Source organism: Gavialis gangeticus, unplaced genomic scaffold (genome assembly GCF_001723915.1).
Source record: "Gavialis gangeticus isolate Ggan-Ray unplaced genomic scaffold, GavGan_comp1, whole genome shotgun sequence".
NCBI lineage: Eukaryota > Metazoa > Chordata > Crocodylia > Gavialidae > Gavialis > Gavialis gangeticus.
This window is the reverse complement of record NW_017729034.1, coordinates 31,413,465-31,429,836: the sequence shown is the minus strand read 5'-3', so window position 1 is coordinate 31,429,836 and position 16,372 is coordinate 31,413,465. Positions and strand designations below refer to the sequence as shown.

Below are 16,372 nucleotides of genomic sequence, written 5' to 3'. Positions count from 1 at the left end.
GAAGATGAGAGCTTGTAGCACATGAAGGGCAAGCCAAGGGCAAGCAACAACTGAAGTCAAAAGAGGAAACTGGAGACAAGGCAGAGTGCAGCATGCATGCATGCATGCCTGCAATGAGCTCCTTCTCCTATCCATGCCCGAGCTGCAGGTTTCCCTGTATCTGTTTGCCTCAGGGTGCTGCACCAACACCTGCCACCCATTCCTGTTCTACCTACTGCCATTGGTGGGAAAGCTGGTAAGATCTGAAGAACAGAAAGGGAACGTTATGTGCCTGGCCATGTCCTAGTTCTGTGTGGGTGGATGAGGTGTAGTTAGTCCTTGTAATGTTGGGAAGAGACCATCACCATCACCTTGCTGGGGTCACCTGACCCCCAGTTATGCTTGGCGCAGGAGACCGGGCCCAATGTCCCTTCCGGCCTTACAATCTATAAATCTATGAACCACAACATTAGATATTTCCTTCTCAGAAGTGCCACCAACCCTTGTTATAGGCCTGGGGTCCTGACTGGCTCTGTAGGCCTGGGCTGTCCAGCTCAGGAGAGATCGCTTTCCCTCCTCCAATCCCCACAAAGAAAGAGACAAGTCAAGGCTGTTTACCTGTTGAGTGTAGGCTTGGCCTTCTTGGGAACAAACCCTTCAGGTAGGGGAGGCTTGTGGTTTGGCAGCAAACCTAAGAGAGAAAAGGAACGGTAAGAGATTTTGCAGTAGTCCCTTGGTACTGCACTGGTAGTTAGCTGGGAGATCTACAGAGAAAACCCAGGAGATGCTATAGTTCAGGGTCAGTCTTTCTTCAGAATTAATACTGAGTCAGTGTCCTAGCTTGGATCATGGGGACAGTACTGTTGGAAGTGCTGCATTTTAGTTGAAACTTATAATCAAAGACTCAACTACATGTGAACAGCGAAGACACCACCATGGTGCTTTTTCCCCAGAAAAAGGGCATCAATATCTATTTAGTTCCAGGATGACAATCTACCTTCTCAAATCTGTTGCCATTTATCCTGGATTCGGCAGAGGAAACTTTGCTTACTGGATATTTCCACCACTATCTTCAGGTGGCAGAGCTAGACATGGACATTAATATTAATTGGCTAAGAGGAGGCTTGCACTAAAGCTCACCATTTCAAATGCTGTCATCTCAACACTGGTTACTGGGAAATGAAACCTTCCCCACAGATTTCTGCAATGGTGGACTAATCTGCAGCCTGGGATTACGGTCTGCCAGAGAGGGGCAAGGGCTCGGTGACAGAAATGAGACTGCTAGAATTCCTTCATTCCTGGCAGACAGTGATGAGCAGAATGCCTATAGTCATTATTGTGTCCTGACACTTGGCAGCCTGGGAATGAGGGTTCTCCCCAGGTTTTCACCCCCTTTCATTAAGAATTAAATGTCACTTAAAGGGAGCATGAAGCTTGTCCCCAGAGGGGACAAAGTACCTGCTCGTTGAGCCATCTTCACACACACGACAATCTTCTTGTGCTCTTCCTTACATAGACCTGTGATCCTCCGGGGCAGCATTCCTCCATCAGAATGGATGAACTGACTCAGCAATAAGACATCCTGAGAGAAAGAGGTAAAACTATTAAAGCCAGAGTCTTCCTAGCAGCTACAACTCTTAGGTCGGAGAGGCCCCTAGTGCTGTATATAAGATTCCTTTTAATATGCATTACCTTGCATTTTGTCAGCAGTGACTTTCATCAGTCATCACGCTACCTATTGGCTCTGCTTTCTCTGTGGATTCCCTAGACTTAATGAATGGGAGTAATTATGCCATCTACAATCTTTGCCACTTCACAGTTTCCAGACTGCAATCTGTTATAATTTGCACACTGTATCTAGGTGAGTACACAACTCCTGAAGGAGGGTACACTTTTTAACTCCTCATAAGGTGCTTTAAAGTCACACATCAGAGTTTGAGGTCAGCCATGTCTGGCTTCTCCCTTGGGCACTCAACTATAGGACTGTTCTCTAGGAACGCTCATAGGAATGCAGGACTGGCAGGCACCTCCTGGGTCAGAGCCCAGTCCTCTTTGCCTTTATCGTTTCCCACAGCATAATGCATCATGCCCCCTGGGTACAGTGTCCCTTGGGGGTGGAGACTACTACATAAACTGGTCGATCATGACAAGGTGAAACTTTTCATGAGAGACTGAACCATGACCTTCAACCCTTTGGCTGTACTTCCATTAGGTGGGGCTGTTCAAACAGGGACCTTACACTGGAGGAAGAAGCTGTGGTACCAGCAAATTCTTGGGAGTAGACTGCGGATTCAGCAGGGACTCAGGGACCTTTCAAATTATGCTGCTGTTAACCCTACAGTTTAGGATCTCTAGAAGCGTTAAGCATTATTTAGCAGCTGTTGCATTCAGATCAACGAAAGAAACAGTCAAGCATTCAGATATGAGTTTTCAATTTCCACATGCAGCACAAATGCCAGCACATCCTTCTGGCCAATACTGACACACCCCCTGGATATACAGAGATCTTCAACTGTTGGTCCAAGGGTCCTCTGGAGACCCTGCTCTTGGTTTTTTTCCCCAATCAGCTGGATATTCCCTGCTAACTGACTCAACCCGCTGACAGGGAGTATATGTCTCTGTTGCAGTTGTAAACATTTTCATTTTCTGGGTGGACAGACTGTGCACATATTGTCGAGAACCTGAAGAGACCTGACAGCAGACAAAACTGCATCATCTGGATCCACACAAGTCACACACCCTCTGACATAAGGCAATGCAAGAGAATGCAGAACGGTTGCTGCATTTTGGGGTGGATAACCCTAGCACTCTTGAGCACTCACAGACCTGCTTTGTCCCCAGCCTTTAAGCACACTGGAGAAATAATTTGGTGCTCTTCAATTTCACAATGATTCCTTTAAAACTTTTCCTGCTCCACTTCCTTCCCTTTTCTGAATTCTTATTAGCCTGATGGTGCAAGCAAAATTGATCTCTGCTATGCTATGGTCAAGTTAATACAAGACACACATCACAGAAATCAGCTATGTAGGTTTATATACTACATCCAACACTATGGTACCAGGCAAAAATTAGTCCTAAAATGAACTGTTGGGGTAACAGTGTGTGCTGGGTGCTATGGCTGAGGCCAGACCCCATGCACACAAGCCTTGTTGTAAAAGAGAGTTTAGAGATTTTTTGGTTGCATTTTGCAGTGTAAGTACACCTACATCAGAGAATCCAAGACTCTGTTGCCGTTTACCTCCCTGCAACCTTCCTATAATTCCTTTGCTTTAGCTCCATCCTAATCCCTTTATTCAGAACCAGGCCCTTTATATTAAATAGTTGATGTATCTTATTGCTAATACAAGATAATCAGCAACCTTGCGGAGTGATGATCTATCCAGAAAACAGGAACCACAAAGCTTATGGAATCTTCCACCAGCAAGCCTCTGTGCTGAGGACAAAAAAGAAGTATGGTGACTGTAGACCAGCTAATATTTGGCCTAGTGCATGTGGGCAATAACAAAATAGCCAATTATGCTACCTGTATTAGTAGACTATGACTGTTTGCTGAAATGGACTGAAGTCAGTGATCTGGGACAAGACTCCATATCATAACTCCTTTAGTCATCCAATTCTCCCTATTACGAACAACTTTCTCATCCAGCAGACAGCTCACTTCACTAACTGATAAAAGGAATTCAAATCTGAGTGCCTAGGAAGTGAAAGCTTTCCAAATTTTTCTATTAGCTTTCCCTATTGCTCCTTGGGGAGATGGAAGGTGGGAGTTAATGCTAAGTTTGAATCTACTTGAGTCTCTGTAACACTGGAAAACCAAAGTAGGCCATAGGCTTTCATGGAGTATGGCATAACCATGGGATATCCTCTAGCACTTCTGCCTGGGGTATGTGTGGTCCAAGTACTGCTACTCCCTCTGGAGTCACAGGGTTGATATCAACAATTCCAATGCAAAGAGGGAAAAGACTGGGGAAGATGCTCTTTATATCTCTCCAAGCCATTTGGCTTGAAGTGCTGCACACTTGGGCAAAGATTATGGCACTTTCAAAGATGAGTCCCAGGTCTGACGTGCCAGGTGCCTCTCTCAAAATACTTTGAGATGCATCTTACTGAAAAAAGACAGCAAAAAGGTACAGTCAAATTTCAGAGCGGGTGGAGGGCAGAGTGGGGAGGGACCCAAATAAGTATTATGTAGATGAATTACAGAAAAAATATTAAATCTGGCAAGTTCGTGTGTTGCCGTCATGTTCCATGAAATTAACATTCTGTGCTAGTGGACAGCCAAGGCTGGAACCACAGATCTGCTTTAATTACTCGACAGTTCCCCAGAGAGGCTGGACCCAGATTCCCACCCCTGTAATCTGCAGCATCTGATGAAAACAACTTGGACTGAATTAATTTAGGACTCATAGGCAAAGGCCTCAGCTTGGTCTCCCTTATGCGCTGCCAAAGAAAGATGACATATTTACTGCCTACTTTAACTAATGAGATTCAAAGCAGCGGAGGGGGGAAAATGGATAAGCAAGTGTAGCCTTTACCTCTGACTGTGTGCATGAACTGGATAAACAAAACCATGCACAAACAGCATGCTCCATCCCAAGGGCAGTTGGCTGAAGTGTAGCACAGACGCAATACCTGCAACCACCTTCAGTGCTAAGGCTGTTGGTTCATTTGACAGATTTTGCTAACACACTTGTTCTTCCTGGGAACCACTCTGTTTGTCTAACAAAGTTAGCACTGGGTTGTACCAGACAAGTCTGCCAGTCTTTAATTCAGGTTACATAAGACTCAACTTTCTTCCTCCTCCCTTACTCTTGGGAGTTTCTCCAGGCATTATGTAAGAGGGAGGAGGATGGGGGCTGAAGTTTCAGATGCAGGTTCCAATCTAATTTCAGATTGACAGAAAGCAAAAACTAATCTCTAACGGCTACTAAATGGCTATTATATGAAATGAACTAGGGGTCCCAATCCCAGTGGATGAACACCCTCATGCATAAGCCACTACAGTAATTGGCACCAACTATCTCCTCTGCCACAAATCTCAGTAAGACCAAGGGCTGAAGAAACAATGGAGACTGCCCCTCTGCAGGGCAGGGTTGAAAGAAAAAAGATTCCAACAAAGATATCCACATTCAAGCATGGCTAACACTACTTAATAAGTCTCAATCCCTGCTTTTGCAGTAGTTTTACTTTCTTCGCTGGAATTTGCAGCTCCTCCCAATTTAGAAATGTCTACAGCTTTAGCACACATTTTTGATGTTCTTCTACACTCCTTTGAATATAACACCAGACAACACTGAACTCTTCCCTTTCTTTCCCTCACCCCAAATCAATTTGATCATTTATTACAGCATTCAACTTAATGATAATAATACCCTCTGGCCTATACTCAATTCACTGACAATGCTCATCTCCTTGATTCATAGAAAGATAGGGCCAGAAGGGACTGCAAGAAGTCATGTAGTCAAACCTCTTACTCAAGGCTGGATCATACCTGTATCCTAGATAGGTGTTTGTCTCACCTGAACTTAAATTCTAACAACCTCTCTAGGTGATCTGTCCCTGTACACAGTCACCCTCATAGTTAGGAAGTTCTTTCTAATACAGGGGTGGGCAAAATATGCCCCGCAGGCTGCATCCGGCCCATGAGGCCATTCTATCTGGCCCACGGGGCCCCTAAAAAAAAGGAGGAATGGGGAAAAGTGGCCCCTCACCTTTCCCATGGCTGATGCCCTGCGCTACAGGTGACTGCAGCCCACGTGGGGCTGTCTGGAACAGGCACAGGCAGCCCCAGGCAGGCTGCAAGTGGCTGCAGTGAGGGGCGCCGGGAATGGGGCGGGGAGGGGCTGCTTCCTCCCCAGGCCCCCCGCACTCAGCACCACCTTGTAACCTGGCCCCACTGACAGGTTGGCAGTGGGGTGGGTTACAAGCTGGTGCTGAGTGCGGGGAAAAGTGGCCCCTCGCCCACTGCTGTAGCAGCTTGCAGCCTACCTAGGACTTCCTGTGCCTGCTCCAGACAGCCCCGCGCAGGCTGTGAGCGCCTGCAACACAGGGCGCCAGCCATGGGGCAGGTGAGGGGTCACTTTTCCCCACGCACATCACCAGCTTCTTCCCTGCTGGTGAGCAGGGTAGTTGGGGCTGTGCACTGCCCCCCTGCCTGTACCATGGGTTTGGGGGGCACTGGGTGTGAGTGGGTGGGGAGCCAGTGGGAGCACAGGGCCCGTACCAGTGGGGGCCAGTGCCGGTAGGGCCCAGAACAGGGTGGCAGGAGCGCGGGGTCCCAGCTGGCAGGAGCTCTATGGAGCTGGGCCAGCTCCCCCCTCCCTGCTGGTGCAGCCCAGCCCAGCTGCAAGGACGCCTGCCAGCCTGCACCCCACTTTGGGCCCTACTGGTGCTGGCCCTGGAACACTGGTCCCCAGACATTGGGACATTGGTCTCAAGATGGTGACCGGGGGTGGGGCACCTGTCAAGGGGTGGGGCTACCCATGCAGCCCTCAACAGCCTGCCAAAACTGGGTAAGTGGCCCTCTGCTCAAAATAATTGCCCACCCGTTCTAATATCTAACCTACATCTCCCTTGTTGCAACTTAAACCAATTACTTCTTATCCTGTCTCCTGTGGACACAGAACAATTGATCCCATCCTCTTTTAATAACTCTTTCTGTGTCTGAAGACTGTTATCAAATCCCGCTCAGTCTTCTCTTGTCTAGACTAAGTCATCCCAGTTTTTCTCATATTCTAGCCAATTTAAACCTCCAAGTAAGTTTTAACCAGACCCTATCAGATACTTCAGTGAAAGTTAAGACCTCGAATTTATTGGAACCAAAAAAAGTAAAAATTTTTGTCTGGCATGATTTTTCCCCAATTGTGTTTTTTTAATAACCTACATAATAATACTTGTTGTTCCTGGCTCTGATATTCTGTGAGTGCTTCGTAATGTTTTCCTGTTTCTTTTTTGCAGGGAATTTACTAAATTAGATTTACCAAATGGTAGATTTCAGGATCACTCTTTCCTTTTCCAGATACTTGGTACCTCATCTGTTATTTTCAAATCCTTTGGTGCCTCCTCAGTTTCTCATGCCTTGCAAAACAGAAAATGGAGCTGTTTGTTTGTTAGCTAATTCCCTAAAGAACCTGTGGGATGCATGTGATCCAGACCTTCAATTCAATGTCTAAGTATTTCCTTACCTGCTTTTTTTTGTGTGTGTGTGTGTGGGGGGGAATTCCTCATTTACAAGACTGTCAATGCTACCTAATTATTCAAACTTTCCCTTTCCTTAATTTTCTTCTCAAAGATATATTTGAGTAGCTCAGACATTTTGGCATTTCAGCCTCTTCCTCAGTAGTGGACTTCTTTACTCACAAGCATTTCTTTTCCTCCAGATGTATTTGTATCTCCCTTAATCCCACTGGCATTAACTTATTTGGCATTTTAGTTGCCTTATCTTTTAACTGTGCACTCTTGTCTGGTTCCCTTCCTTTTCATTCTCAGTACACAATTTTTGTTTGATTGCTGGGATTTTAACTGTTTTATTTTTTAAAACCACATCTTTAAACAGCCTCTTCTTATAGGACTATATTCTCCAAGTCGTATATCCCACATAGAACCATAGAGAAGTATGGCTGGAAGGGACCTCCAGAGATCACCGAGTGCTCTTTTTTCCCCAAAGACACTGTTGAGTTTTGGGCCTTATTGAATTCATGAAGTGGCATGTGTTGCAGCCCCTTTAATCTTGCAGGTTCCCCCTCCCTCCCTCCCTGCTCCCTGCTGACTGGTGGAAGGGCCCCGCCTGCAGCTTGCTCCTGACTGGTAGGGAAGCAAAAACTGTGTTTTTAAATATGGTGCCATTTTGACTCCCTGCTGATCAGCTGCAAGCAGTGGGGCTGCCAGGGTTCCTCAGCCAATCAGCGGTGGGAGGCAAAAACAGTACCATATTTAAAATTGCAGTTTTTGCCTCCCCACCAATCAGGAGCAAGCCATAAGCAGGGCTCCTCCACCAATCAGCAGTGGGGGTAGGGAAGGAAAGGGTGCCACAGTACATGCCACTTCCTCCGGAAATTCAGTAGGGCCCTATTAATAGTGTACTATAGGATATCCCTAGCACCTTTCACAATTTTAGTAATTCCTTCAGAGCATTTTCCCCCCACCCAATATTTTCTTGAAATATATTCTCTTCCTTTCAACACAAAAGGGGCTTCAAATATGGACTGGTTCCCTTTGCAGGCAGAGCTTTAAGATGGGGGCATAAAATCCACTAGCTTCTTCTCATTCCTCACTATCCAGCTATAAAAGGTAGCTGATGGCAGCGATACATTTACAACATTTAAAGAAGTCAAATTACTCTTTGGGAATGAAGATCATGCTTTTGAACTTCCAAGAGTCAGGAATGTATCTGAATGAGACTACTATAAAAGAGGTTTTTTACCCACTGGAGTCATGATATATCTTTGACATTGGGCCTTGTTAGTATGCTACATCCATTCTAGATCAGAAGATGGGTGGTGAGGGATGCACATATGTTTCCACATGCCCTCTTCCTACACAAATTGCTTCAGACAAGATATGAACAATTCAGATGACTACACAGCAGGACATTAAGGGTGTTTCCACTGCAGTGGTAGCAAGCCCCAGTGAGGCCACTTCCAAATGTGACCTGCCCACCCACTCCCACCTCCACCTCTAGGAAAAGGCCAGTTGAGATGTTCAAGCATACTAGAGACTGAAGGCTTGAAATCAGGTGCTGGGGCCAACCACAGAGCACCTTCATTGGTGTATTTATGGTTTTGGAACATGCAGGTGCAAGAAGGAGGGCTGGATGTGCTCAGGGATATCCAGGGCAGGACTACTGCCACTGTGATGTAGAGGTGTCCTAGATTTCACAGAAGTAGCTATCTGTACTCAGGTGCAATTCAACTACATGTTTCAGGTATGGGCAGAGCCAGCTGTGACACTGTGGGAACCACTGGCTGAAAATGTGTATGATGCCCAGGAGGCTAAGAGAATAGCAGGTTGTGCAGTTCAGTAATGGCAGGCTAGGCTTACCCATGAGAATAATCTTCAACTAGCTCTGTGACTTGGGGGAGGAACCTTTTCATGGATTACAACATTGACAAACTTACCTCGTAATTGTACTTGTACTTCAGGTTCCAGCGACAGATGGGGCACTGACCAGAAGGGTTGGGAGGCGTTGGTGCCTCAGTATGTTCTATTATTTTGCCTTCAATCTAGGAAACAAGTTGAAGGATAAAGTGATCACGAGGAAAGCACAGTCTAGGCTTGTGCATGCCTTTGGGGAGCTAAAGAAGGTCTATTACTTGAGATCCAACAGCACGCTCAGCACTGTATGAGATAACCCTCAGACTGTGCATGTTCTGAAATCTAACTCTAAATCAGTGGTTACCAACCAGTGTATCTTGATCCACCGGTAAATCTTGGAGCCTCTTGGAGTTGATCCAAGGCTGGGGTGGGGGGCAGAGTACCCGTGTGCATGCATGTGCACACCCCAGTCCAGCAGGTCAGTCCATGAGGAAGGGAAGGGGCGGGGGTTAGATCAAGGCCCCCCGCAGTGAGGGACAGTGCTGCAGAGGCAGGAGCAGGGGTAAGTTGCGTGGGGCACTGGCCGGGTGGGACTTACCTGCTGGGGAGTTGCACCCCCAAATAATTTTTTCTCCCTCTGCCTCGATCTGCCTCCCCACCTTCCGTCCCGACAGACTTACCTGCTGGGTGTGGGGAGAGAGGGGAGGGTGCATGGTAGATCTTGGATTACTTTTAAATGCCAAAGGTGATCTGCTACTTTAAAAAGTTGGAGACCACTGCTCTAAATTATATAATAATGCTTCTATTCTGCCTTTAGAAAAAAATTCCATAGTCTAGCACATCTCACTGCTAGGTGGTGTTTCCTGACTCTGCAGCTTAAGCCCTCTTAAAGAAACCTGCAAATGAAACTGGGGTGGGTGGAGGTTTAGGGGGGAAAAAAAGAGGTGAGGAACATTATTTTTAAAGAAGTCTTCAGCTCTTGAGCAAGAATCCTCTCAACTTTTAGCTGAATGGAAAGATAAGGTTAAACCCAGCAGAGCTTTTCTCCAAAATTAGTCAAAAGGTTTCATTTAAATAGTTGAATCATAGTTAAAAAAAATTGAGCACTATAACAATAAGTTGCGTCTCAGCTATCAATGAAAAGGTAGGATGGCAGTAGGACCTCAAGATGGCAGGAACATAATAAAAGCATGGATAATTAAAGTCTTGTGCCTTTTTTGCACAGTTGGGCCAACAATATTAAATTTGTATGCTAGGGCTATGCAGGAAGCAAAGACTTTTTAAGTACCACTTCAGGGGCCTACTGAATGTCACTCAGTAAATTTGTTTGCAGTAGCAAAAGCCTAACTAATTCTAAACGTTCGATACAGCTTCTCCCTCCCTCCACACATTGTGAAGAAATGTCATGTTACTTTGTCAGAAAAAAAATAGCAGATTTAGACTGCCTGCTTTCAGCCCCTGTCAGTGCAGTGTAATATCAAGTGGAGACAAATATTAAGTTTTCTGCAGTTGAGACAGAGCCAGTGTCAACCATTGTGGTATGAGTTTCCGGAAATGCCTTCTACCACAACCAATACTTGGGATCTATGCCATCTTTGCCTAGTGACTTCCACATGGAAACAATAGGGTCTGTTGTGGGTGGAACAACTCCCATCTCTCTCCAAAAGAGAACATGCTGCCAATTTTTGCTAAGTTAGGTTTTGTTCAGTTTGCGGTCATTCAAAAACCCTATCTTGAAACTGAGAAGCTAGCCAAACAGAGGCTGGTAACTAATCTTTCATTCCTGGGTAAGGTCATTTTGTGGCAAGTCAACTTAAATAGTTTCTGGTTGCAGCATAAGTCTTGACTGTTGTCAGGCTGGGTTCAGACCTGATGATAGTAGATTTCATAGACATTAGGGCTGGAAGGGACCTCAGAAAATCGAGTCCAGCCCCCTGCCCAAAGGGCAGGAAGTCATAAGATCCCAGCAAGATAAGCATCCAATTTGCTCTTGAAGGTGTTCAATGTAGGTGCTTGAACCGCTTCCGATGGCAAGCTATTCCAGACCTCGGGGGCTCGGACAGTAAAGAAATTCTTCCTTATGTCCAGTCTGAAATGGTCTTGCAGTAGTTTATAACCGTTCAACCTCGTCATCCCCTGGGGCGCTCTGGTGAACAAAACGTTCCCCTAGATCCTGGTGGTCACCCCTGATAAACCTATAGGTGGCCATCAGATCGCCCCCTGAGCCTGCGCTTTTCCAGGCTAAAGAGCCCCATGGCTCTCAGCCTGTCATCGTAAGGTTTGTTTTTCTGACCTCTGATCATGCGCGTGGCTCTTCTCTGGACTCTCTCAAGCTTTTCCCCATCCTTTTTGAATTGTGGAGCCCAAAACTGAACACAGTACTCCAGCTGCGGCCTCACCAGGGCCGAGTACAAGGGGAGAATGACGTCCCGGGATTTGCTTGAAGCATCTATGGATGCAAGCCAGTGTTTTGGTCGCTTTACTAGCCACAGCATCACATTGCAGGCTCATGTTCATCTTGTGGTCAATGATGACCCCCAAGTCTCTTTCTTCCATAGTGCTAGCCAGCTGCAGGTTTTTCCTCCCAAGGTGGAGAACCTTGCATTTTTCAGCACTAAACACCATCAGGTTCTCGTCCGCCCATTTGCTGAGCCTGTCTAGGTCAGCCTGGATTGCCCTCCTGTCTTAGTAAAGACTGCATTAGCTGCTTTGCTGAATGATATCATCCTGGGAATGGATATAAATTTTACCCCTGTGTTGATACTATATATAATTCCCTCTTGCAGAAAGTAGAGAGGGTATTATTATTTGATTTTTTTAGCTACTGCTCCTCCACTTCTGGCTACTATTATGTGCAGTTACCCCATTTATTCACTGTGCGTAGTAACTCAGTGGGAGGCATAATGACGCAGCACAGGTTGTGCACTTCCAGTATGCTAATGAAGCCCTGCCATCTCGCATCTGAGATTTGTTCAGCAGATAAACAGTAAATATGTCACCCAACATTTGATAAAGACTAAAGCACAGCTGAGGACAAGCTGGCTGAAACTGCATCCAGGTAATACTTAAGTAATGTTGATAGGGTGGGTTGAGTAGCAACAAGGTATGGCAGGAATTATGTCCGTCTCTGTAACTGATGATGAATGTAAAACATTGGTAATGAGATTTTCCATTCTGTAACTATCAATGGGCCTTCCACTGCTACTGAAAAATTATATATCAGAAGCTGTCAGGATCTCCCCCAGTTCTACATTTGGCCACACGGTTATGACCATTTTATCCATTTTGGACACATGTTGTTATCTCAAGTCTAAATGATTCCAACATACTCTCTCTAGGGAGCATGTTTCCTCCGTGAAAATAAAGACCATGCGGAATTCAGAAATCCATGAAAGTGAAAGCCACTTGTTTATAAAAGAATAAACTGCTTTTAACATGGTGCTCTCCCTAAGGACATTTCAGTTTTGGGATTCATTCTCCCAACTGGGTTGAAAAAGTCTCAGACTATGGACCTTCCAAGCATGCTGCTTGATCCTCTTTTGAGGGAGAAAAGACAGACAGACTCTCACCATTCCCCAACTTCCTTGGTTGCTTTTACTCATCCATCTCATATCGAAGGTATCTAGCAGCTTGGATAGGTCTTTTATTTTACACAGTGAAACAAAACTAAACAAACAAGTGTCTCTGGGTTTATCTTGTGAATCACATAACGATGTAGGCACACCTAACAGTTCCAATATTGCATAGTACCCTTAAAAAGAGCTTGCCACATCCTGCTTGACAATCACAGGCTTAGAATCTTATGCTGCTTCCGGTCAGATAAGAGGAAGGGATCCAGGAGTCTAATAACCTCCTACCCACTTGATGTGTCTAATTTTCATGATACATGTTTACATTTGTTTCACAATCATATCATAAACTATTTACTTATGAATGGCACTAATCAGAACAGGAATATGCACAGTATGTCCCATCTTCAAACTAAATACACCAGTGTTACAAAAAACCCTAATGAGTCAATCCCAGAAAAGTCCAAATAATCTGTATTTCTTCCTGTACAGGAAAAACACAACATGGCTTTCAAGCAGTATACATGGTGACTTGGATAAAAAAAATAAGTACTTACAACAGTTGTATTTCCTTCAGTAACTTCCACAACTGCAGAAATAAAGAGGGAAAACAAGGTCACAGACCTGTTCAATCTGGAGTAGGTGATTTTTTATCAATAAATTATCCAAAACCAAAACCATACAGGACTCTGATACCAAAAAACAATACAACTTCCCAACAAAGCACACCACTGCTCGACTGGAAGGCAGAGTAGCATGCAGTTCTTTCAAACTGGGAACCTCTTATTTGATTGCTATTCTTGCAGTGTCTTTATATTCTCTTCACATTTTTAAACTTTCCAGATGATTTCTAGTTGAAAGTTACCTGGATGCTGTTAGTTTTGATTTGAGAAGTCAGCAGAGACCAGGACAAACAAGAGTAATCTGAAAATACCCATGCATTTTACTTGCCTACCCAGATTCCAATTCTTTCCTAGTTAAAGCTTCTGCATATAGTAGCTGCAGCTTTCTTGCTTTCCTTATTGCAAAAGCACTCGGAATGGGGACCAATGCCTTACTTCAGGTGGGCAAGACCAAAAGAACAGAACTATTGTGTCAACTTCTCCCACTCATAGCTATGGATAAGTAAAACTGAAATCCTTAATTCTTGCTAGTGTTAGAGTGATGATGTAGCCATGATGGTCCAGAAATGATGCGAGAGGCAAGGATTTGTTAGAGCGCTATCTTCCATCAGGCCAACTGCATAGGTAGGGTAAGAGTTAGACAAGCTTTCAAATCAAAGGCATTCTTCCTAAGGTCTGAGCAGTAAAATTTAATATACCATAGTCTTTCCTAATTTGTGCAATTCTGAAGACAACAGATACTCACTGCTATTTCATATTGGTTACTAATGTGTTCCTTTGACTGTAATACCTAAATTAGTATTAGATCGTTTTTTCTTTGCAACACTGGAGAAGGAAAAGATCATCTTCATTTTATAGCTGGGGATGGAGGAAATTAAGTGGTTTGTCTCAGGTCACAGAAAAAGTGGGGCTATGCAGGGAACTAAAGTGCATCTGCTTGACTCCTATGCCCCTGCTACACTTCTGTATATTATGCAATTAATTGGTTAATTGCACAATAAACGTGCAAAGTAAGACCAGCCACAAGTGCAAAGTAATTATTGCACCATTAACTGGCGAATCCCATAATAAATGTAGACCAGCCACATGTGCAAAGTCATTATTACACAATAAAAATGACTTGCCAGCTATAAAAAGACAATCCATTATGAAATTAGTGCATGGAAATGCATCATGACTCTAAAGCTGGTTTCTAGCCAGCTTTCATTTGAATACAGGATTCTCTCACTTTATGCAGGGTCTGTATGTATGAATTTGCTCTTATGCGATGACCCTTTTTATACCAAAAATTCATTATATTCAAGGTAAGTTCACTGTTATACGATGGGTGTTGTGGAAGCCTGCAGTCAGCTGCTTTATGCGGTGGACTGTGGGAGTGGTGCTCACCAAAACATAGTCTCCTGTGTAGATTTGTGCTCCTCGCTTGTTGTCTGCAACACGTGTTTCTGTGGTTGCCATCCCCATGATGATAGTGCCCTGTGCTTGTGTGTACTGTCTGCTGTTGGCGAGTACCAAAACTGTCTAAAAGTGGTAACAATGGGTCTGGGGGTCAGCATTGGTGAGGTCTTGGAAGGTATCCCTATCCGTTACATTGTAAAGTGGGTTTGCTTTATGCAAATTCGAGTGATACGCTGCTTTCCAGGAAGGCATGCACAACATAAAGTAAGGGAAACCTGTAGGTAGCCGGACCCCTAGTACCGCATTCTTCAACCAGACTCTTAGCTGCACATTTAACACCTGCACTATGATGTGCGAGGGCCCTACTACACAGTCAAGTGAAAGCTGGACAAAAACCAGCTATAAAGTTGTTATACATTTTCAAGCACTAACTTTGTAGCGGGCTGGCTCTTTTTATAGCTGAAGGGTCCATTTTATGGTGCGATAATGACTTGGCATGTGTGGCAGCTCTACACTGATTGTGCGCCTTGTTAGTTAACGATGGGATAATTGTTTTACAGAGGTGGACAGTTGAAATTTATTGCGTGATTGACACGTATAGTATATGTAAGGTGTGGCAGGAGCCTCAGGACCCCAGCTTGTGGATCAACACCTCAGCTTGAGACCATGGGATACAAGGCGGCCTCTGCTCCAGCCCAGGGTGAGAGGGAAGCAACCCTGAGAGCTGGGGCTGCCCACAAGCGTGAGGCACAGGAGATTCCACAAAGGGGGGCGGGGCTTGGCACGAGGCCCTCAGCCCCGCCTCTCAGCCCGTAACCTTAGCAACCGCCTAGCTCCAGGGCTGCCCCCCCAGCTCCCGTCATGATGTCATCAAAGCGCGACGCCCCCACTGCGTCAGTACTTCCAGAGACCCCTCTAGAGGTCTCCGCGCCCCCAGACATCCCGTGCGGGTCTGCACAGCATGCGCAGTCGGGGGGGAGGGGAGGCCGACGCTGGGAGTGTCTGAGCGCTTGCGCGGCTCAGCCCGACCTCCCCCCCGGCAGGCACCGCTCCCCCCAGGACTCACCCTGCCGGAGCCCGCGGGCTGGGAACCGGGCGGCGCCGCCCCAGAGGAACCCGGAGAGCAACTGGTTGCACGCGGAGCGCAGCAAGCCGGGCGCCGCCATCTTGGAAGCGGGCGTGACCTCACTTCGACTTCCGCTTCCCGGGCGCCCGCACCTCCCGCCCGGGCTGGCAGGAGGTGCTGAAGCCAGCGCCATTTTGGTGCGGGCGTCGCCTCCTCGGACCGGATACTGAAAGCTGACCCGCAGTGCTCTGGCTGCAAAGCTAGGCTGTCTGTGGTAGCTCCCCTCAATAAGGACCCGGCACCACCCTACATCTTCCCCAGTAGGAGGCACCGTCTGTCCTTCCACACTCCTCTTCCAGCCGCCAGGGGCTCTGGTGCTCCTGCGGGGGGGCGTGAGGGTTTACAGGCCTCCTACTCTCCGCCCGCTCCAGCCTTTGGAGGGCATCCTGCTTGTCCCGGCTTTATATGGCTGATTTGTGGCCAGGGTGCCTTGGCGCTTGATGCTTTTGAGGGTGCCACCATTTTGGCACAGGTAGGTGTGCCGCGAACATGGTTTCAGGATAAGCCCAGAGATTTCAAATAGGAATCCATTGCGTTACACCCATTCTGACCTGTTCCAGCCTTTTTGAGATCTTTGCCACAGAAGAATCGCTCTGTTGTTTCTTTTTGGGATGGTTGCCAGCCATCCAGGATTGCCCTGGATT

General features: G+C 46.1%; 1 protein-coding gene across 1 annotated transcript in view; it reads right to left on the bottom strand.

Annotated features, from left to right (window-relative positions):
• MRPS18A (mitochondrial ribosomal protein S18A) overlaps window positions 1-15,876 on the bottom strand; it is a 30,389-nt gene extending 14,513 nt beyond the window's left edge. Inside the window, exons 1-5 of the mRNA XM_019527477.1 lie at window positions 15,669-15,876; window positions 13,139-13,170; window positions 9,096-9,200; window positions 1,438-1,561; window positions 598-670 (exon numbers count right to left, since the gene is read on the bottom strand). Coding sequence (XP_019383022.1) covers window positions 598-670; window positions 1,438-1,561; window positions 9,096-9,200; window positions 13,139-13,170; window positions 15,669-15,861 — 527 coding nt within the window. The 5' untranslated portion in view covers window positions 15,862-15,876. The remainder of the gene's footprint in view (window positions 1-597; window positions 671-1,437; window positions 1,562-9,095; window positions 9,201-13,138; window positions 13,171-15,668) is intronic.
• Window positions 15,877-16,372: the final 496 nt, after the last annotated feature.